Consider the following 23,574-nt stretch of genomic DNA (forward strand, 5'->3'; position numbering starts at 1 on the left):
GAAGCCCCTAGTGGCTTTCTTTGGTACTGCAGGAGAACTTTTGTTTGTTTTTTCTATCTTGGGTGCTGAACAGGCTATTATCACAACTTTTGGGTGGTAGATAGCTCTTGTGCTCAGAAAGAAGCGACATAGGTTTGGGCTCTCTGGCAGCTGTCTTTGGAACTGCAGGGGTGTTTCAATTGCAGACTTTGTGGCGCTGTTATTCCACAATCTGCGTAGTCTATTTGCTTGTCCTTGGTAAGGTGACAGCAAAGTCTTGGGAAGTAACACTGTTATACATGTCCACCCTGACCATTATAGGTCCATGTACCATAAGTATCTATTACTGTCTATTGTGTATAGTTTGGAAGTGAGCCTATGTTGAAAGTAAGCCTATGCTGCAGCTCGAGTAACATTTGATACAGACAGACAGCCCTGTAAGTGTTATCTGTACTTCAAAGTGACGTTTGCGAACATCAAGCATACGACAGTGCAGAGCCCAGGTTCGCAAGTGCCTGGTTACAAATGTAATCTCTGTGACCTTACAACACGGGATGTCTACTACATTCTGAGCATGCCTTGAATGCAGGGACAACCCCAAGCCATTGGGCCTTCTGTTACAAGAATAATGAAGGAAGGGACCTTCGTTGATTCATAGTAATGGTTTTCCAAGAGTCTAACAGACATTTAAGTCTTGCTTTTATCTTAAGCTTTTATATCTACAAAGTTATTGAAGCCGCATTGCTCTATCAACTATCAAAAAAGCATCACGCTTTGTCTCCTGCAAATGTTGTGTTTGTAGTTCATCATGCTTTGTTGTTATTAACCTTTATCGTGCTGAGGTCCTCCAAGTACCAACAGACAGTACCCACGGTATATACTGTACATAGGTTAAGTAAAAGAAAATAGCTCTGCAACCCAATAAATGCACTGATTCTTTTATGTGTTTTATGACTACTCCTTATCATTTTGCCTGTTGAAACAATAACGTCCTTTTGGATATATTCTTTGATTGTCGTTGACTTATGTCATACCCCTTTTCAGATATTGAACCCCTTTCCTTTCGCGATGTGACTCAAAAAGACTGTTGTAATCAAAAGGTCGAGATGGATTTGTCATTTCTCATACCAGCTGTTCTGGTAGCGGTGAACCTCGCATTAGTACCGACTACGTTAGTATTCACGGGGAGACGCGCGGTTATGAATCTCCATGTCGGAATGGCCTTTTGGGAGTATGCGCGGCCCGGGGATCCATTTTGAGGCTTTTACACTCGCAGGGGCAGCTATCGCATTACCTGTACGCTCCTTTTAATACGAGAGACCGTCAATAGGAAGTGAATATAAATCTTGCGTTGCCAATGACTGGTTTTATGGTTATTACATGAAATTGGTATATGAATGTCCTTACTTCAAAGTAACGACCTGATCAAAATGTCTACGTCTGTAATTAAGAACAATTGGGATCGTTAAAAGAGACTTCATATTTCCTTAAAAAAAGAATTTTGTTTGTTTCACATATCCAGTAAACTGCCTTTTTGTGTAATACGTCTGTTTTGTACAGGAAGTACAAGCTGGATAAGACTGGACTGTAACTGTGTAAGGTTTTGATCCACTCACAGTCACACTGGAATGGACCCCTAAGCTTTTCAATAAGTATGGCGGGTTCTCTAACTTGCTTTGATTTGTTTCTCGAACACAGGACCGCTGGCTTAACGTTCCATCGCAGAGGACACTAGGCACTGATTTTTACCTTAGTTGAGTGAAGAAATACACTGAAGGTGTAAAGTGCCTTTCCCCATCGGGTCTGCTAGGGATTCGAACCCAGAACCTTTAGATTCTAAGCCAGCAACCCTAACCGCAAGACCACCTTGCCACCTCAGGTCCTGGTAAGGTGGTCTTGTGGTTAGGGTTGCGGGCACGTATAGAATACAAGTAAAATCGGAACTGCTATTGAATTTTCTTTTGTCTATTTGTACATTTTTTCAAAAATATCCAAGCAGCTGTTGGAGTAGAAAACTGTTAAAATGTTACAATTTTCAACCCTTACATCTGCTTTGAGATTGACATTTTTTTCACATCGTTGTCCCCTCCTGGGGGTGTTAATGACCTGTCCCCAGATATCCAGAATCAGGGTCAAATGTACAGATAGGACCCAGTTGTGTCTCCTCCAAGCCTATTCATCTTCATGTTCTATTTACCCAGTATCGATCACTCTAACCTGCTTGAGGTGGATCTTACATTGTTAAACACAACACATCGTCCCTGTCTGACTCTGCTGACTGTCTATATTGCTTTGTAAAGGCTCTGCCTAAGGGACTATCCCATACATTTTAAAAGAAAAGGAACAATTGTGTGATGTAGTGTGTAGTACATTTGGAGCTATTATAAGATTCCACATGAATGCAGCATGAAATTTTGATGGAAGCTGGCTGGGGTATGAATTCCCGACGGGCAGTGTCGGAATAGTCTACCTGCATGGAAACAGGAATAGGAACACACAAATCAATTTTTGAATCATTGCACGGACCGAAAACAGAATGGCAATCTTGTCTTTGGAGAGAAACCGTCTTTATGCAGAAATGATACAGTGAACGTTTAGAGGGGATGTATCGTATTTGACGTTCTATTATTCGTTTTTCCTACAAGTGGCATGGCATACTAGTTTCGTACAATGGTCTGTAAAATATCTATTTGACTTTGTTTTAGAACTTTCAGATAGGATATTTTCTTTTTGTTCCCTTTTCTGTTTCAGAAAGCATTTTCATATATGTTTATACATGTGTATACATCATGAAAAATGAATGATGTAACCATATCCCAATAGGGGTGGCCTGTGCTTTATCTATGGGTTTAATTGGTCTCCGTTGTTGTAGCACAATTTGTCTGCCCATTTACAAGTCACCATTGACATTCCCCCCATCTCCTCTGATTTCTATTTTTACGGCATGGTATAGTAGTCGCACCCACACAAGTATGCTTAATTACTTTCTCACGTGTTCAATTATTTAGCGTACGGACCTTGCGCTGGCTGCGATATCCCCGCAGATGATTCTGAATTCATCAGAAGTCTGGTGTTTTCGCCGGCATATTGATCTAAAGAGCATATCATTCTATGGCGGCAGTCACTGGAGGAAAGGCAAATAGCGAACACCTTCTCGGTTTGAGCGGCACCTAATGTTACACGATATTGAATTTGGAGCTCTTTACGTACTTTCAGGAGCCGCGTCGATGGAGCTAAGTTTTAATAGTTTTTCCGTAAGTATCTTCATTTTCTCATCATTTATCAAAAAGCATGGTAGCTTCTAATCTCACTTATCGTTATTATTATGTTTTATGCATTGATTGCTTGTTATAAAGTATATGGCTGTAAGGAGTATGTTAGGTTAAATTGCCTGCCAATTTTTTATTCGGTACAGAGAGCACATGAATTATGGCTATTGAAAACGTGAAGTTATTTCATCAATTTTTCAATGATGTGTGTCAGGCTTCATTCGTTTTGATTCGACAATACCTTTTTGTGTTGTGACCAGCGTTCCCGCCAGCCCAGGTTAAGAGTGCGTCCACCCAAATATAATATGGGGGGGGGAGCGCCGAAGGCGCGACCCGACCGCCGAAGGCGGTCGCAATTTAGGGGGGTCCGGGGGGATTTCCCCCGGGAAATTTTGGATCTTCAAGCCTTCAGAAACGCAATCTCCCGCATTTTGAGAGACAAATCATGCGATTGAGGGTGGTTGTCAGTGGTCCCTTTTACCGCCGCCATTGTCATTATCGGTGGCAGTGCTAACGAGAACGACCCAAAAATATGCTTTTCAAAACGCAGGAAATCGGTAGATTATGTTGTCACCCGTTGTTGTTTACTTCTAACACATTGTTTTACTTCTATATTCGTGTTTTGAGGTACGTGGATACCGACCAAGTTTGATAATGAGCATGGAAAATACTATTTAAGTCTTTGATTAGTTTGATAAAACCGGCTATCAGTTTTCATTTTATGTTCGATCGTTTGTTCTCGACCGGAGAGGTCGTTTTTATGTCACTAACACCGGTAGTTCTCGTGAACGTTACTAACAGGAAAAGGTAAGTAAACATGAGCTTACAAGTAATTTTCACAAGCAGGCCGTAGTTTATTAAAAAACATAACGTTCGTAACGTTACCGAGTACGAAACTAGTTGATTATCGGACGATATGCGATAAGTATAGAATCCATTTGTCGGTCAAAGAAGCATAAATTACCGTCACAAAAGTGAACATGACATCCAGGCCGGTTCAATGTTGGGTCGATCCTAGAAAATCAATGATCATCCAGTGGCAAAATCGTAGCTACAAGACAAACAGTCCTACAGGCGACAGCAATGGAAAAGAAAGTTGTGCCTCTACAGAAAAGCCGTGCGTGCTTCGGCTCCCAGTGACGACTCTCCATGCTTTCTTCATCCTGCACGTACCATTATTCTTTTTTTCCTAGATGTACGTAAAACTATGCTCATACTCGTGTAGTCATACTGCGAGCCAGAGATCAGGTCTTTGCGTCAATTTTCCAATAGCAAATTGAACGGAATCGCGACACAACTTTTGACAAGATGGCTGCACTGAGGTGTGTTCACCGCATCCAAACGTAAAAGAGGGAAATCACGATCACATTGTAAGTTGATAAACACAATGACATTTCTCTATATAAAATCGAAGGATTACAAGAAGTTGGGTGTGATTTTAGTGAATTGTATTAGTTTCTGGGACATACATAATTTTTTTCATGTATCGATGTGCTTGCCGTGTGCTTTGTTACGTTGTGATGCTATCATCCTTCAGGCGTTTCATGATCATGTTTGGCGCGAACCTTTCGCCTGAGCTCGTCCCAGTTCATGATCAAGATATAAACGGCTTGTAAAATACTAATAGAGCCGCAAATATCTGTATGACTGTCTTTAAAAAAGTACAATTAATGAGGGCAACAACACGATATTTAGAGGCGCTCCTTGTTCGAGTGAATCTTGTGTACTGGCCCCGCGGCCGTAGGACCGTCGGCACTTCACTGAACTTCGGATCTTAGAGCTTACGGGGGCGTGTCTCACTGGGACCAGGGCCGCCCGGCGTGAGTTTGATGTTTTTAAGGCGTGCGGTGCTCCGCCCCTGGCCCTGGACTGCTAACAATGCGTAACAGCGAGCCCTGAGAGTACATCGTAGGCTTTTTTCTCACTAAATGAGCGGTTGTTCTAAGATTCTAGTTCCACTTGTGACAGAAATTAGCCTCCCTTCAAAATTTTGTTTGGACGCACTCAGCCCAGCTGAGTGCGTCTTTTCCAAAAAAAGTGCGTCCAAAGACGCACTGAGGTATGCCTGGCGGGAACACTGGTTGTGACAAAACTAAAGGTTTTTGTGCTTTTGTATGAAATGGAAGACGTTGGCAGAATGGCTTAATGGGATGAAAATAATGCATTGGAGCTTTGGAGGACGCCACCGGCAATTCCAGCAGCCAATATGGGGAGTCAGTCTGGTAGCAGTGATAGTGCTGCAACTACAAATAGATGTCATCAATTATTACATACACCATACATACATGTGTTCAAAATGAAATGTAGTGGCGTAATTGCCAAAGCGGGAGGATTTCAAAGGTCAAGCCTTTCCTCCTACCGATATTTTACCATCTGGTTGCTACGAGAAAGTATTCTTTTAACAAAAACATAAAATGCTTTCGTTTTAACTGACAAGTCTCACGGAAACGTTGTCAGTTGCAGTTGGTAATTTTTTGTAACAGAAGTTCACTTGTTATTAAATTCCTGCTTGACAGAATTCAGCTCGTTTGAGTTTGAAAGATGAAACGATCCCTATTATCTCCCCGACCATATTTCAATGATGACCTTTTGCACAATGGCATTTCTCTGTTGATGGAGTTAAAGAATCCTATTTTTAAAGCTGACATGCCATGAAGTATAATTGAAGCTTTCTTTTGTAGTATACGGGTGGATTTAGTTCTAACACAGATTAGGATATGTCATATTTTACAAATTTGATATTTTTCCAAAATTAAAGGCAAGTGCTTTATGATACCACCATACGCTGTGATCATTACTGTGCTTTCCCCTCACGGGGCGTAGCATATAGAGAAACTCTATCTGAAAAAATATTGCCTAAAATCACGTTGTTAAATCTCTCGGGGTGCGAGACACTTTTGGACGGGATCTTCGATAATGGACGCGTACCGTGCCGGTTTTGTGGTGAGCGCAGACAATATCAGGCCATTATATATCTATCGGAAATATTTGTCATGGTAAGAAATGTTTGCCCTCCCCGTGAGTGACTGCTATTGATTTTAGCTTAACCTTCTGTAGGGGACACTTCTTACATGGATCAATGCTCTCATGGTTGGCAGAGATCGCCAAACGTCCAACCTCCCAACTCTAAACCGCCCCTACAAATACCGGCATTCGACGCGGTACGGGCTTTGTCTAAACTTTACTTTCATGCGTATCCAGTTTTTAACACCTTCTGGTCAACAGGACCTAATCCCGGTTGCGTTTAGACCACCAGACGTAGATTAATGCGAACCGCTAAGCCGCCTGGTGTCGCTCAGCATCAATTTTGATTTGTCTCTGGCTATCGATACTGTTGAATCCAAACCTTGTGGTATTTAAGACTGCTTGAACGATGGTGATCATCTTTATGAGTTTTTTTGACAGGTAAGCAGAATTACTTTGTTTTACTCAAAATCAAATGTAGAAACAAATTTTGCTGAGCAGACATATTTTTACTTGTTAGAAAAATAGCAACATCTTTAGTCTTATTTAATTAATTAGTTCTAGCATAGTTTACGTGAATTAACTTTTGTTATGCAGCATGTCATCATGTATTTCAACGATCTCTTGAGCTTTGAGTTTAAAAGCACTTCGATTGACTGCATATCTAGGTTATTACGCCTGACCGAGTGCAACATTGAGTTGGAAATGAAGATAAAGAGGTTGACCCAATATCTTACAGGATGATACGTGAGGGGTGCTTCATCGTCTACAAAAGAACTGTGTTACTGAAGTGCTTTCGATTAGAGCTTTCTGTTCTCAATTGATATTCTTATGCAATGATTATAGATTATAACCCATGGCCATAAGCACAAGCTTTAGATATCAGTATCATTCCCAGTTATGAGTTAAGGTACATGTATTGGTTATTAGAGTCATATTGGAACCGTAAATTGTGAAATATCTGCTGTGGTTTAAGGTTTTCATGGCATCACACTAAGTCAGTAAGTCAGTAAGTTTTTTATCTGCATACTCTTGATTTTCACAGTGCAGCAAACTTAAATAAATATATATGGACGTGCATTTCCAAGATTTTGTTTTCCACATTTTTGTCTGGAACAAAATCTACCCGTGCTATAGTGTTCTTTGTGTAGAATTTTGAATGATAATTTATTGATATTGATCAAAACATGAATAAATGTCCAACAATATTGGTAGATTTCACAGACACTCTGATCTAGATGTCCTAAATCATTGTCCCTTTTACAACATTGCCCCCTTTGGCTTAACCAATGCATTAAGTCCGAGGCCTGCAAACATGAATATCCCTTTTAGTGTAGTCGCTGGTGTCAAAGTATTGATCCACATATGTGAAATGTATAATGCGACCGGGGAAGGTCGGCACACCAATTAAGAGGATGTCGGAAAATTTCCTCTCAGGTTTACGACAAAGGTCGTACCTAGCTGTCTCATACCATAACTTCTACGTGTATTTTTTCCAAATGTTGAAAGTAATTTTAGACTCTTTCCACAGAAGGCTTAGTTGCACAATGTGCAAAGTACATTCTTACAATTCTCTATCCCTTCCCTGTAAGTCATTATATTCTCATCACATCTGCTGCATAGAAAAGATTTTTTACGTACCAGGGCTGTTTCCAGAACCCGTTTCTCCATCCTGGCATATAAATTTGCTTCTTGGGATGGAAAGAATTATCAAAAAATCTGAACTTTATGACATGCAATTGATGAAAATGTATTTTTAGAAGATTTGACAATGAAAATTAACAACATGAGCTCCCAAAAAAATGAGTGGGATCATGGGATGAAAAAATTTTTAAGCTCTAGACAGCCCTCTAACATACCAACATATTTCTATATACCTTTATTTGAGAATACCAGTTTTAATTATGAAATGGCAGGTCTTTGCTAACATGTGTGAACCACGTTGTCTTTGAGGTGTAATCACATTTTTGTCTCATCAATAGATGATTATTGGCCAACCAGTGGCAGACCTTGGTGGCAGGGCTAATTGTTTCTATTAATTCTGCCCGCATTTCAAAACCATCGGCTATTTATCATCAGAATCTCGCAGACGCGACAGTCTCCAGAGATAGATTTGAAGTGCCAATGATGTGCATTAGCCTGGGATATGAATATGTGGAATCTATATTTTATTGGTAGCCTTGTAAGATTTGATTATACATTCTTTTTTAAATCAGTTGGATCTTGACACATTTTTGTTTGTTTGTTATGTACATTCTGTTGGATGTCAGATCCAGCGAACAACCGAGTTGATTCTATTTTCTTTCTCAACAAATACTGAAAATTTTAACCATTTTTTAAAGTTGCCATTTGTAGTGTATAGAATTTTTGGTGATGCATGTACATTGTATGCATATATCTAGTAAGTCCGAAATAAATATAACTATCTGACAATGTTTATGATTATTACATATCATCTTTGCTTTACTCACAGTCAGACCCTGAAATATGGTGTTAGATTTCATACACAACATACTACTGGCAAACCTTCACAGAATATAATGTCCATATCTTGATTGATAGTATGTTCTGTAATTGTAAGGGGTTTATGTGTCTAGCTGTTGCATTTGCTGAGCCACTGAATCCCTTTCCATAATCGTTACATGTAAGGAATGACACCATCTGAGCTATAGATCCATGTGTGTTGTAAAGATGTTACATTGGGAATTTTGTTTATTACTGTTTGTGCTCCTCTTTATCTAGCTTAGCTTGATTTTTGGTTTCGTTGTCAACGTGCTGGCGGTAATCAAATTCTCAGTCCCGTTTTTCAGCAAATATGTCGATTTATTTTCCTGTTACACGACTTGGACTAGCACTAGTAGCAGTAAAGCGTGTGGGCGGGTAGGTCTAGCAGAGAACATTAGATGCTGATAGCTGTTAAAGATACATTCAGGTCACAAGGCAAAGCATTGAGCCTGCTGTATTCAAGTGTGGGCTGGATGACGCACCATCTAAAGTGGTCGGGAGACAATATCTCTTCACATGCAGGAACAGGTGAGGCAACATGCATCAGCTCAGGACAACCGGCGTAGTAATTGGCAGATAAGATTCCTCAAGGCCAGGAACGATTTCTTAAAACACGAAGACGTATTCCAAGGATTTTATAAAGGACGACTATTTTCCAGACAGATACTGCAATAGCTGACTCTATTAGTATTACAAATAGATTGTGTCTTCTTCATGTTCAAACAGGCATTCTGCTAGACGCTGCATAGTGTTTTATTTTATGTATACCGTTTTTCCATCTCTTTGTCAACAATTAGGAAAACCTGCACCAATTGTGGTAAAGCATGTGTATAGAAGTTAAGTACAAGCAATTAGCGTTATAACCAGGTTTTAAGTAGCATTACCATCCAAAGCTTCTGAAACTGTTACTTTTGTATAGAAGTGTAAGTAGACTTGAAAAGATGTTGTCGCTTAAGCACTGTACTGACCTTCCCAGAGGTGAAGCCCTGGGGAAGAGGGGAAAGTAGTGATACATGTTTTGATAAGCCAGTGCCTTCATGTTGGACAAGTTAATCTGCCTAGGGAAAGGGTAAATGATAGGTAAGGTAAATGGCACTGGAACCCCTCTATGGCTATTTACAGTATCTTATATATGTCGGTGACTGAAATGGCTTTTGGGCGTCTGGAAAACCTTGTCGCTCTAACATTTTTTGGCTTCTTGCTTTAAGATTTCTTCAATGCAAACACAAGAGCCCAAGAACAAACATTATTGTATGAACCAGGGCTCTAAGAGTGGAGATAAAGATATGAACAACTCCAAATTTTGCAGGCTACATAATTTTATGAACCACAATCTACCCTGTATCTAATGTTTAACATTTTCCCAAATGTAATAAATTGTGCTCAAGAAGAAGGTCTCCTTTAAGAAAAAAATAAGTGACTAAATTCTATTGAGAACTCATGAATTTTATTCCAGTCATAATCATTATTAGCAAGAAATTCTGGGGGGAAATGCCCTCTTCAGTCGAGGCAATAATTTGTGATCACAATTATTGATTGGTAGGTTACGCCGCAAGCACACTGGGTCGACATGTAATCTTGTATTCTAGCAGTCGCTACTTTGTCATCCTGAAAATAGTTGTGAATTCCCCATACAAAATCACTATGCACCAATCATATCTTTGTAAATATATGTGCATTTCCACTAGATTCTTACGTTACATCGACGTCAGTTTGAATGTTTGTCTTTCCAGGGGGGACAGTGGCTTTGAATGACAAAGTATTGCCTGTAAAGTATTTGTTAATTCTTGCAAATTGCTCTCGAATATACAAGCCATAGCTGTGGATGCGCTGCTCAAATTCTATAGCTACCGGCTTAGTAAAAGACCCCAGGGAAATCTACAGGATTCTGCTCCCCATATCCAAATCACATTCACTCCGACACCTTATGGAATTGACACCTAATCTTGTGAAATCTAAGTGTGCAGAATCGTCATCAACGGATTGGATGAATTTTGACATTTTTTATTGGTTAAATTCGTTGGTTGGTAAGAAATTATGGTTACGTTTTATATGTATACACTTGTATATAGAGGTCGTGATTTTAACATTCAAAGGTTATGTTCATTAGTGGTAGAGCTAGCAATGAATGAGTGAGCGAATCTTAAATCAATGATGGCTTTTTGTATCATATTTTTGAGAATGATGGGTCACAAGAGCGGTTTCTTCGTCCTGCATATGAATATAAAGAGAACATGCAGACAGCTGGCAGTTTTTGAGTAGCGAGTTCTATAATTGTCTGATGGCCAAAGCAAGTACATCTCCTTTGTAATCTTCACACACATGAGCGTCGTATGATACCGTAAATCTTGAGAACTTCACGATGGTCTTATTTTCTCGGTTTTCTTTTCGTGGTGACATCTCCATCGCGAATTCTTGACACACAAATGTGTTTCCAACAAACTACTACTGTACTACAAAAATATTTCAACTGTGAATTTAAAAACAACAACCCAGAAACCTCCTCAATAAAACCACTGCGAAAGTAAATGAATTTACTATTTTCTTCAAGTTCAACCTGATACTGACCCTAGATGATGTGGCAGGAATGAATCCCTAAGTGCTAATTAGCATATTTATTACATATGTGGGGAGCAGTAGTTCAGCCTCTCATTTACATACACAGGGTTCACATTCATAGTATTTGTGAAACAGTGTATTCATTTGAGGGAGCCTTAAAAAATTGTCAGGCTTGCTTACGGCCTACCAGCAGTCAGACAGAATTTCAGAGATCGCTGGTTTTGTAGATGTCATGATACAACAGGAAACATATTATACATTTCCTAGAAAAACAAGAGAGGTTTAGCAGGAAGTGGTATATCCCCATCCTTAAGTGTTAGGCAAGCGTTTAAGTATGCTGGATTGGGGCTCATTGCTACCTCCTGAGGGACTGGTAAGTAATATGTACATTTTTAGATGTCCACAAAATCATGTATGAAATTGCAGCTTTGATACATTTTTAACTGGAAGAGAAATTAATCTAAGCTTTGATTGTAAATTGTTTGGTTACCGGCAATAAGGAATGTATTTATTACATGCACTACCAAGCGTTGTCAAATGAACAGAATGAATATTGATTGCAAAGAGAGTATCATACAAATTATGTATATCAACGGTAGATGTAAGCAAATTGCTTCGGCTAGCTTTATTGATGTACCGTTCGATATGAATGATATACACTTGCAAAGAGCCATTTGAATGCGTCAAATATGTATATTGCACAACTGGTCAAAGATTGTTATATAAAGGTGGCCATCTAGAATGAAATAGGTTGCATTGGTAATCATGTCCTGAAATAAGACTTTAGTTGCATCAGTTATACAACGTATGTCATTCTGAGAACTGTAAAATTAGCCGCGAATGTTCTGCCTTTGATGTTTAAGCCATTGATCATCAGCATCAATGGCTTAAACATCAATTAGTATTATGATTCCCAATAGCATCTAGATATGTCTGAAGAAATACAGGTTAGGGGTCTTGTGCACAGTATTGATTGGTTAACTGTTATGTGGAAATTAGTGTACAGCAAAGAATATGCTTGTAATGTGTTGAGCTAGAGGAATCATTTTCTTTTGCAGCTGCTTCCCACCCTTCTGCGACATCTAATGGTTAATCCCCCTGTGTGACATTTGAAAGCAGGTGGATCTCCCCCTAATTGGTCTGTTGGAACAGGAGATCCCACCACATTTACTGTGCATTCATTTAGCTTTGCAATTCTTGAAATTTGCGACACAGCGGAAATCAAGAGTTTGATGCATTTTTTAGTTCACGGTTGAAACAATCATAGCGAGACAGAGCATATGTTCGCGGTGTGATGATTTCGCTGTGAGCGGTCGCCATGAAAATCATGAACAATATTCAGTAATTTTCTGTTTTTTGTTTCAAGGCCAGATATTGGAGTGGACCTTTCTTTTGAATGATTGGACCAAAGTGCAAGGAGGTCTTTAAGATTTTACTCCCCAGAAATTGTAATGAAGAAAAAGAATATGGAATTGAAATATTTCAAGGGATTGGCCAAGGGCTAAATGTATAGCAGAGCGTTTGATGGCTGAACATCAATTTTGCCAATGTCTTGCCTCAATCTCTTCTTTATATCATATTGAAGATGAATTTTTATCAGCAAAATGTTGTAGTTACGATGATTGCCTTTAAGGTATCCTAAACTTATCCATTTAATGGAATACAGGATTTATCTTTTATTTAAGCAAAGGGTTATCACTTCTAAGTTGTGGATATAGTACTTACACCTTGCATCTAAGTGCTCCTCATTCTTTCCTTAAAGGTATGAATAGATCTGAATTACCTGGTATTTGGGGTTTTGTGGGTTCAAAGAGACTTCCTGTCTTAAGAACTGCCGTTTGACTTGAGTCGTGACTTCATTTAAGATGCCAGTTGCCAAGAACGGGAAGTAAATAACTGCTTGAGTGGGCACGCAAGATTTGGATTTGGAGGAGAGTTTTCAAGTAGGCAAGAAGAATTGTGGACATTCAAATTGCCATTTGAAATCATATCTGGTATGGTCCCTTGTCTGTAATTTGGCTTTGTAGAGATTATAAAAGTTGTAAGCTTATTCCAAATCTCTCCTCTTTTAGCCTTACTGTAGCTTCACCAAACAAACAACATTGCTCTCGTATAAAAAATACTGTAGCCTGATCATATGTTTGCCGAGCCTTAAGGTGATCGATACACTTAAGACCCCATAGGGAAGAAATAACTTCATTCTCTATAAATACTTTGTGATCATGTTTTTATGTTTGCATGTAAGATACAAAGGGGTTATTTCCTAGGTCTTTCCTAGTAACCACTAGTTGTTATTACCAAGCTCGTTGGTGCTGAATTTCAAGTACATCCAAGCAATGACATTTACTAATTCATGACCCTCTTGTGGCTTAAAACAATCAATAAACATGATTGTGGTTGAACATATCCCTGAACTTGACATAGGGGGAATTAGAGAGAATGACCCTGGGATGTTGTTAATGCTAGCTGATGCTATGATGTATTTGTATTTTATTATTATATCGGGTTGTGTTAACATTATTGATATTTGCAGTCTGACAAGTGGCTATATCTTGAAAAAGAATTGCCAAATCAATATAATTATGTCTTTTTCATTATTGTATTTCATTGTATTCTACTGTATTTTTCTTTCTTCCTTTAGTGTAAAATGTATGGAGTTGAAATACGGATGTTCAAAGGTTTTACTGACTGACTGCGGTCCTTTTTTACTCCGCTGATTGATGCCCATGATTTGCAATGGTTGAAGGGTTCAAGACGATAATGGCATATCGGAAATACCACGTACCGACTGAATGTAAATGTATATGGGCTAAGATAAGAAGGCGGGCTTAAAATTGTTAGTTATCATGTTTTGGTACTTAGATGATATTGAGTATAAAGCGTATAAAAAGCTCGTTATGTATATCATGTAGTTCTGTTATTTTATGTCAAATTATCGCAGTCGTGAAAAAGTATTGCCTTTCGTACATATGGCCCATCACCCGTCCCTCGTAAGTATTACGATTGGTTAATTATTGTGTCTAGAGCAGAACCCCCTTACCTGGATAATTGTAAACGATCGTCTCATGTCAATTGGTGTCGCATGGCAATTCCTTTCGGAGACTTGACGCCGTATTAAAAGCGGGAACATGATTAAAATTAATGCAGTGCAAAGAAACTGCCTGAATGATTGATACACGTACAACGTCGCGTTTCCCTCTCGCCAGGACCGAACAGGGTGAAATCAATCGGATTTGAAGCCGTTCGTTGCGGTATTACGCGGGAAAGGGTACAATCATATCCACCGTAAGTATTCTGGTCAATGCCGATATCCCTCGCATTTTATGGGGCGTTTTATAGGAAATTCCATCTTGGCGGTTTCCATAGATTATTCCCCGTGCAATATTTAGCCGTAAAGAATGAGCGTTCTTGTCGTTTTGATCGGGAAAAATCTCCTTCAGAAGTTATGACGAATAATTTATTACATAGATGATTGCTCATTGGCGTTACAATTTAGGAATTTTGGTTAGTATTTCTGACGCTTTGTAGGAGAGAGTAACGTCGGTGGCAGTTGTATGTAATTCTTTTGATGATTTAATGCGGTTCGATGTTTGTAGGCGGTTTTCCATTCATCGGTGATTTGAGCTCTTTTCAATGCGAGGTAGTGCCGCCAGTACCAAATGAAAGCCTTGAGCTAACATGCCTCTTAATCAAATCCACCTAATGCTGCCTCCTTGTCTCGCTGTGGGGGACCGTGTCTGAGGTATGGTTTAATGTTGCAGACGTGTCTCTATATGATCGTATTGAATAACACTGCGTCCAGGCAGAAAACAGCACGGTATGTCATAGACCTGTACATTTATCGATATTGTCCATGTCCTTGGTACTGACTTGAGTGTTAGAGAAGCTGCATCTATTCCTTCTGTTAGGATCTAATGTTTTATTGAAGATAAATGATGCAGGTAAAATCTTGTCAATTTAAAGAATCTGTATCAAGAATGTATAGATTTGAAAATTGATTACCGATGCTTTCAGGTAGCCCAAGAACGCCATAATTCATAATTAGATAATCTATAAACATTACTATATGCCTTTGGTAGATCACATTAATGACCTTTTTCACCCTTATACATCATAATTTCAATATACAAAATGTAGAGAAGCTACTAACAACGGTAATGACAGTTGATCGATCGCACGTAAAGCGTACTTTCAAAATGAACAGTTCTGCCTACGGATGGGTTTTATCAGTGGCAGAAATTAGTCAGACACTATGCTTAATTTTACTATTTGTTTTAGCATTATGAAGAGGGTATAATAGGGTGATAAGTTTTTAATTTTGACAATGTGGTAAGCTATTCAATACATTAGAATTAGATTCAAGTCTGCTATTGCAAAAGATTGATATTTAATATTGAGGTCAATGGGGATTTTTGCATTTGGGCTTGAAATTGAATATTCACATCTTGCAGGGGCAATTATAAAGAACGAAAAAAGGATGAAATAAGAAAAGAATTGTTAGCTGTATCTTAAGTTCACTGAGATTGGATTTTTAAAGATTTTTCGGCAGAAGAAATCACAAAAGTCAATCAGATTATCAATGTACTTAAGTAGACTGTAAAAGTCCATCTTTTAAAATTTGCATGTAATTCATTACTTACGTTAAACTTTAAAGAAATATTAGTCAGTAGACTAATTGCACTAGCATTAGAAAGTTACATCGAACAATGGCTATTTTAGTAGATAAACCTTTTTTATTACGGACATCAAGAAGAGTAATGCCATTATTACCAACTAATATTTCTTCCTGAATGAATGACAATCAAATGATATGAATCTTGTTAATCTGTGTTTGATAGTGCTGTCCTTACAATGACTCAGTGTGATATGCATGGAAGGATAGAAGCTGTCAAGGTTTTGATGAAGTGCCCAGCAATGTGCTCTTGAAGTGCTGAATGTAAAACGAAGCCTGTTATCTACAGCCTTCCCTGTGGAAAGTGAGAGGCCCATTCTTCTTAATACCATGTGAACATACCTGTGCTTGCATGGTTAAGTCACCGGGATTTCTTCTATGTGAAGAGAGTATTAATGGAGAAGGAATGAAATTTCTGAAGTTCATTTTTCTTTAGGTAGTTTTTGTGAGACATGAAATGTCATTTAAGGTGGTATTTTCTACTTATCATGTGTTTGACTGTGTGTGTATCACTTTCGTCTGTGTGGTCATATTCTTTCACTAACTATATATATATCAAACTGAAGATTTTTTTCGGCAAAATGGTTTGTATTCCCCACACACATTTATTTAGGCCTATAGATTATAGCATTGGAATTGGGAGAGTACTTGTCTGCAAAAATGAAGTATTAGGCTGATAGTATTCAGGTAAAGCAAGGTTGTAGGTTGACATTTGAGGAAATCCTCATTTCTTTTATGGTCCCCATGTGGTGGATGTTAGATAAAGTGGTATAACTGTTTATACACCTGTTTCCTGACTTAAATAAATCATCAAAGCGCTTCTCCGATACAAATCGGGCATTCAGGGCAGCCATTTTCCAACCAGGAGGTATTGCAGATTCCCCATCATGTATTTCGCCCGGGGGAGTCCAATGCCATAAAAAATCCATCTCTGTGACAAGTACAAGAACTGCCCGGGGCGAAATGTAAACCCTCTTGATATTGTGCAATGCAGCATTCATGAAGGTCTGAAAAGAGAATTGACATTAGCAGTATATACATCAGTATATTTGTAGACACTGCTTGCCTGATAACCTCCTGTTCCCCTGTAATATGTCAAAGGGGACCCGTTCACCTCTTTATAGCTTTGTTGGAGATGTACGTGAAAACCAAGGTGTTTACACATTCGTGCTGACTGTATGACATGTATTTAGGAACCCTGGTCACACTTGAAGATCCAAGGTTATAAGGAATTGCTGTTGGTTAATTTATCTTGAGACATTGGTCTATAACACAGTACTCATCCTAAGGATGTTTTGTATGTAGTTGGAGGAAAGACAGTCTGATTAGTTTTAGTGTGTAATTGTCTTGGAATCGATCTCTTTCTTAAGAAGTCTGGGTGGTTATGGTAAGAGTCTTATCTTTTTTTTGCAGTAGCCATGCTTAAATTTTTATTGTTTTAATTCGGGAGTTAGAAGCAGAAACATTTTGAATTTTAAATTTTCAGTTTCAAATGTCATTGAAGTTTAAGATCTTCTTTCATTAATGGTATTTTCACGTCTGTTGTAATTCCTGAATTGAAAAACCATAAAAAGAATTGCTGACCCATTGGTTTCCCATTGACATAAGCACTAATTAATAATAAGAATCCTGTCTTAAGTGACCACCTGTCCATACAGACCAGATTTTGTTGGTCCCCTGAGTGGTCTTCTTGGGCAGTTTTGACCAACTGACGCACACAAACGGACCAGCCCCTGAGTGTCTAGCAGACCTTGCCTTCCTAGCCAGTGTTGCCATACAAGTGCTATTAATAGGTCAGGGGTGGTGTCAGGGGCTTGGCAACAGGAGGTATTTTAGCCTCAACACTGGAGAATTGGCCCTTAGTACCAGCAACCATGCTATTTGACACCTCACTGGGAGAAAACATCAGTGTCTCTCACTATGTCAATTCTTCGCTACAGGTTAGATTACACACTGTGTGTTATGGTGACATTTGATGCTGCTCTGTTATGTCTCGTAAAATCTATCCCTGTACTTCGATCAATGATTTGGATGTGATTTGAATTTCAGCTTTATATACAATTACAAATGTACAAAGAAAGTACTAAGTATATTCATTTTCTCAAAGTTGAATGATAGCTATTTGGTTTAGCAGTTTTACTCATACTTAAAGCTCTAAAGGCATTGTATTATCTCATTCTGATCTTAAAATGTTTATTCTACCCAAACCTATTTTGTAAACTACCTTTGTTGACTTGTATACTGATCCTCATGTTTTTTAGATTATAGAAACATATTTACATATTGTATCCTTCATGTGATCTGTGTGCTTCATATTTGCACAATATACATCCAAATGTAGTTCTATTATTTTGGCATCATTTCTTGGAAAACAAGTAATGATATCAGTCTTGCAATGATATAAGTAATATGCTTTTGACGCACGCTTCTACATTGTATTTCATTAACAGTAGAATAAAGGTGGATGGTTATACAATTGATACATGTGGTTGCAATGGTATGGAAAGAACCGATTGGTTAGGTCATTTGCTGTTTAGCTTGTGTTAAGATTCTGTAATCAATTTTGCCCTGGAATTCAGCTGTAACGGTTTGAAGCCAGGTGAACTTTGTCATTTGTTAGGAAACAGCTGTTAGTCGTCCGTTGTAGGTACACAGTTTATGTAGGTGTGGGGGGCTGAAGTCCAGGTGTACACATTGGTACAATAGCCGCTCTTGTCACATGGACAGCTGGGTGAACGTACATGTACGACCTCCTAGCTCATTTTTACATAAGCATAAAGCACCGCTATTTGTATAACTTTTCAACAGTGTGACAACAAAAGGAGCACTAGAAAAGAGAATCCAAGTTGTAAGGTAATGAACCCTTTTTTCTGATTTCCAGATGAAGCGGAAGTCTGAATCTGGTCCGGACTTGCGAGGGCTGTCCCCGGGAAAGAAGCCATGTCGAGTCGCAGAAATACCGAGGTAAGACGACTTTTAAACGCTGCGTATCTGTTTTCGATTTTGTTACAATACTAGCACTCTTATATACACACAGTATCTCCATTGGTATACAAGCATTTGTTGTCGTATTCTGGAATTATACCATGTTTGTAACTGTATACACCATGCCTTGGAGGAAGAATGCAAGCTGTATTGATTATAAGAAAGTGTCATACAGTGCATTAGGCTTTGCATATAAGATATAGATATATGCTATGGGTTAGCTATAAATCATTTTACAATCCACATGTTTTTATTCCCAGTTGAAAATGTGTAGAATGCAATTACAGGGATATGTCTATGTGTTTATCCTCCCAATTGTTTATATTCTACAAAAGCAAATGACATGCATGTAATTCTATAATGATAAGCATCTCTACACTAAACCACTTGAAATGCGATTACAATGATACGTAATACATTATCCTTAACCCTCAAAATCTTGTATATTACAATAAGGTTTAGTCAGTTAAAGTTAAATCATTTTCTAATTGGAGACAGAATACTGTGTAGGCATTCCATTATGATTGGATTGCGAGGAAATTTAGGATTTCAGTCATTAAAACAGGAACACAGCTGGTGTATTTATAGTGAAACATGTCGCAGACCAAAGTCTGAATTAGTCATCCACAATGTAAACAGGTGCAGCATGTAGGAATGTCAGGTGGTCCTCTCAAACATTCCCCTTGGATACCAGAGCTTGAAATGTAACTCAGCAATTTAACATCTGCTAACATAATTCCACCAGGGTATATAATTCCACCACCCTGAAAAGATTCGTCCAAACAGATCTCCAACCCAACGTCCCCCAGTACAATGTACTCCTGTATATCTAAACTGTGCATGCCTTGGGGGTGCTGCACTAGAGATTTCTCAAACCCACTGTTTTCCATGTGAATGTTATGTGCTCAGAAAAAATAGGATGCACAATGAAAGTATATCATCAAAACCTACCAACAAACGTTGACGTTTGAAAAATTGTAGTGAACCCAAATGCTGTAGCTATCTTCAAACTTTAAACAAGTACAAATATGATACATGTACAAGCAAAATTTTATTATTCTTTTACTCTTTTTTACAATAGTACCTTTACGTCTACTACATACCTATATCAAGGTGCCCTCATGCACCGCTCCAATTCTGGGTGCACAGAAGTGTGCATAAACCAAACAATTCAAGCCCTGTATTCCTCTAACAACCATGTAATTATTAATGGTAAAAGACAGTCAGATGACTTGCCCATTGAATGATCCAATGCAAAAGGAATATTGACGTACGGTCTGTACATATGACATTTGTAACATCTCTGCATTAAGCATGTCGTGCCCACTCACAGCTTCTGTGTTCTTAAAAGGCAGTGAGAGTACTAAAACATCTAATGGGGGGTCTTGTGAAGTATGGAAGTGCATATATGCTAATTCCAACGCCCCCACACTGTTCAAAGCGCTTGGAGATTTGAAAGTCATGATTTTTAGATGCATCACATTTGAACGAGATAAAAACAAGATTATACACGTAATGCTTCATACTGTAAGTGCCATGGATTGTAAAAATGTCACTGTTGATATTTAGTCTATTGTAACTGGCAATTGTTTATGTCACAAAGTTCACTTTTCTTTATTACGCGTGTTCAAATACCAGAGTGAACTCGTAGATTATGGCTATTGTTTCTAAAGCTAACACAAAGGTAACATTGATGTCATTGTATTTGCTTGGGGACAAAGTTCAATATGTCAACTGTCTAGCTATTGATATATATAAATATATATAGGTAAGCATATGGCTAACTCTTAAAAGGCTAGGGCAACACTTATGGCACTGTCACAGGCATTTATATCATGCATTTATAGATCAAATGATAACTGTGCCACGATACAGGAACTTGTAAAATGATATATCAAATATAACGCAAGTGCCCAGCAAATATGATCCAGGATGTCATGCAAAACTAATAATATCCTGTTTGATATATCCAACATTTATTATAATTCCTGTTGTACTTGAAAACCCATAGCCCTTTATTTGATAAAAAGATGGTAACTGTAACTATATTTCATTCAGTTGCAGCTATCCCAGTTTGCTGAATATCCATGGGTCAGCACACACGTTTGGCGAGGTCCGGGCGCCCAGTAGTACACAGGTGCCGCGCCGGCGTATCACGGGCGTGGAGCCGCCGCCCAACTTACAGGATTGGCTACAAACATTCCAGGTGAGGCATGGTCAAGTTTGTTACACTTATTCATCTATTCATTCACTCACTCAAGTGGCCGTAGACTGTAGTTCTGTTGTGTCCTGCTAGGGGCGCTCTTGATATCCCTACCATAACTGACATGAAGATGCCTCTTTTCTTAACTTGAGTCGTTGCAGTGATTGGTGTTATGGATCTCCTTCAGTTGTCTTCTACATGTTGCTTATGCACATTTCTAAGCTGTAGTTCTTTTCTGTCCTGCTAGGGGCGCTCTTAAATCTCTACCGGTATACCATAACTGATGATGCCCTGTGTTTTTTTTAGAGCTGGAGCGGCCCGGAGCGGTTGCTAGCCCTGGACGAGTTAATCGACAGATGTGAACCCACCCAGATCAAACATGTCATGGCCGTCATCGAACCACAGTTCCAGAGGGACTTTATCTCCCTACTACCAAAGGAGGTATGTTAGCAGCCTAATCATGGACCTGTTATAAGATACAGGAAAAAAAAATTGTTTTTAAATGAGTGGTCCAAGTGAAATTTGTCATATACGTGTAATTTTGTATGTGACCTGCATGAGAGTAGTTACAGTAAACAGAAAAACATTTTGAGCCATGGGTGTCTGAATTGACTCTAATGCTTGAATTATAAGCACTTATTATAGGATTAGATTGACAATCCATTGAGCGTGTTCAGTATTATGAAGAAAATGAGTTGGTTCCTCAATAGAGAGTAGAGAATATTTTTTTTGGCGACACCTCAGGGGCAGAGGCGTTATTGTGTTCGGTGGCTTTATAACACTTGTCTTGCCTTTCAGCTGGCCCTGTACGTCCTGTCCTTCCTGGACCCTAAAGACCTTCTCCAGGCAGCCCAGACGTGTAAATACTGGCAGACGTTAGCGGAGGACACCCTGCTGTGGCGGGAGAAGTGCCGAGAGGCGGGCATCGACAAGCCTCACTACGGAGGCAAGACGCCCAGGAGACGGTCGCCATCTACCGTGGTCAGGAACCCATGGAAGGGCGCGTACCTCAGACAGCAGCAGATCGACTTCAACTGGAGGGCGGGGGAAGTTAGAACGCCAAAGGTGAGTCCTGTCAACTTGTGGATGGCATTGTGGTGCAAAGAAAGTTAACTGCTATTAGCTAGCGCACGGTTGGAAGTGCGCATTTGCATTGTGATGCGTTGCAGGAAATGTGTCAAATTTGGGGGCCCCTGGCTATTTTTAATGTTCTGCGAGGGGCCTTGAACTTTGACATGTTACCCTCAATGTATCTGCACTTTAAACCGTGAAGTACATGTAGCTTATTGTTTAAATGTCGCAAGCTATTGCACAGACAACCTAGCAATTCAGGGTATCATTACCAACAATTATTGTAGAGGAGCGATATAGATTCACGTTGAGAGGGTATATTGTGTTGTGTATTGTTGGGAATAGTGTATAACCAGAAAAGGAAAAGTAATGCTACATGTACAAGAAATGCTTCCGTCCCTGAGCCTTAAATGGTTCAATTTTGAAACGCTCTATTTTTATTTTTACGTACTCCCAGGTGCTAAAAGGACATGATGATCACGTGATCACGTGTCTCCAGTTCGAGGGTCATCGTGTGGTCAGTGGGTCTGACGACAACACGCTAAAAGTCTGGTCTGTTCTAAACGGCAAGGTATGGCATCTTCTGCTGAAATTATTAAACAACGTAACACTAAAGGGTCATTCTGTTCATCATAATTTCATAGTATATGATCTCTTTTTGTTTGCGCATGAGGCATATACCAGGATTGTTCAATAAGTTTGCAACAGAACCAAGGTCATAACTAAGATGTTCACTTAAAGTCGTTGCAAAATTTTTGAACGACACTTGTACTTAGAATTGCAGGACTTCAACAATAGGATGTGACTGCTTTAAAAAGAATTATATTATGCTTTTGTCATTTCTCTACAGTTATGATATTTATAGATATTGCAGTCTTAAAAAGTTGTATTTTTTCCACAGTGTTTAAAAACGTTGGTAGGACACACTGGTGGGGTGTGGTGTTCACAGATGAAGTATAACATCGTGATCAGCGGGTCCACGGACCGCACCCTGAAGGTGTGGAACGCAGACACGGGACAGTGTATCCACACGCTGTACGGACATACCTCAACTGTCAGGTGCATGCACCTGCACGAAAATCAGTAAGTATTGCAAATTCAGTTATTTTCGCAGTAAAAGGTGAAAGGACGTTTCTGCTGTGTTTTAAGTCCTCGATTAAAATTATTCTGTGGTAATACATTAGAAATGTATATTCATATTGTCATGAATTTGCAATGGAGAGATCACCATGAAAACTGCAAAAAATTAAACCACTGCAAACATTTTAACATTTACAGTAGCACTTTCTTGCAATGCATCAGACAGTTCTTTGGTCCAAATTAGTGTAATAACATTTTAACATGCATATTATGGCATTTGGTAATAT

General features: G+C 39.0%; 1 protein-coding gene across 2 annotated transcripts in view; it reads left to right on the top strand.

Annotated features, from left to right (window-relative positions):
- Window positions 1-23,574, top strand: part of LOC136436472 (F-box/WD repeat-containing protein 7-like) — a 37,668-nt gene that overhangs the window by 9,234 nt on the left and 4,860 nt on the right. The window contains exons 3-8 of one of the 2 annotated variants that reach the window (XM_066430472.1): window positions 18,830-18,912; window positions 20,992-21,139; window positions 21,443-21,577; window positions 21,935-22,201; window positions 22,665-22,778; window positions 23,109-23,290. In XM_066430472.1, the coding sequence (XP_066286569.1) occupies window positions 18,830-18,912; window positions 20,992-21,139; window positions 21,443-21,577; window positions 21,935-22,201; window positions 22,665-22,778; window positions 23,109-23,290 (929 nt within the window). The remainder of the gene's footprint in view (window positions 1-18,829; window positions 18,913-20,991; window positions 21,140-21,442; window positions 21,578-21,934; window positions 22,202-22,664; window positions 22,779-23,108; window positions 23,291-23,574) is intronic. The other variant, XM_066430473.1, reaches the window with a different exon arrangement.

Source organism: Branchiostoma lanceolatum, chromosome 6 (genome assembly GCF_035083965.1).
Source record: "Branchiostoma lanceolatum isolate klBraLanc5 chromosome 6, klBraLanc5.hap2, whole genome shotgun sequence".
Classification (NCBI taxonomy): domain Eukaryota; kingdom Metazoa; phylum Chordata; class Leptocardii; order Amphioxiformes; family Branchiostomatidae; genus Branchiostoma; species Branchiostoma lanceolatum.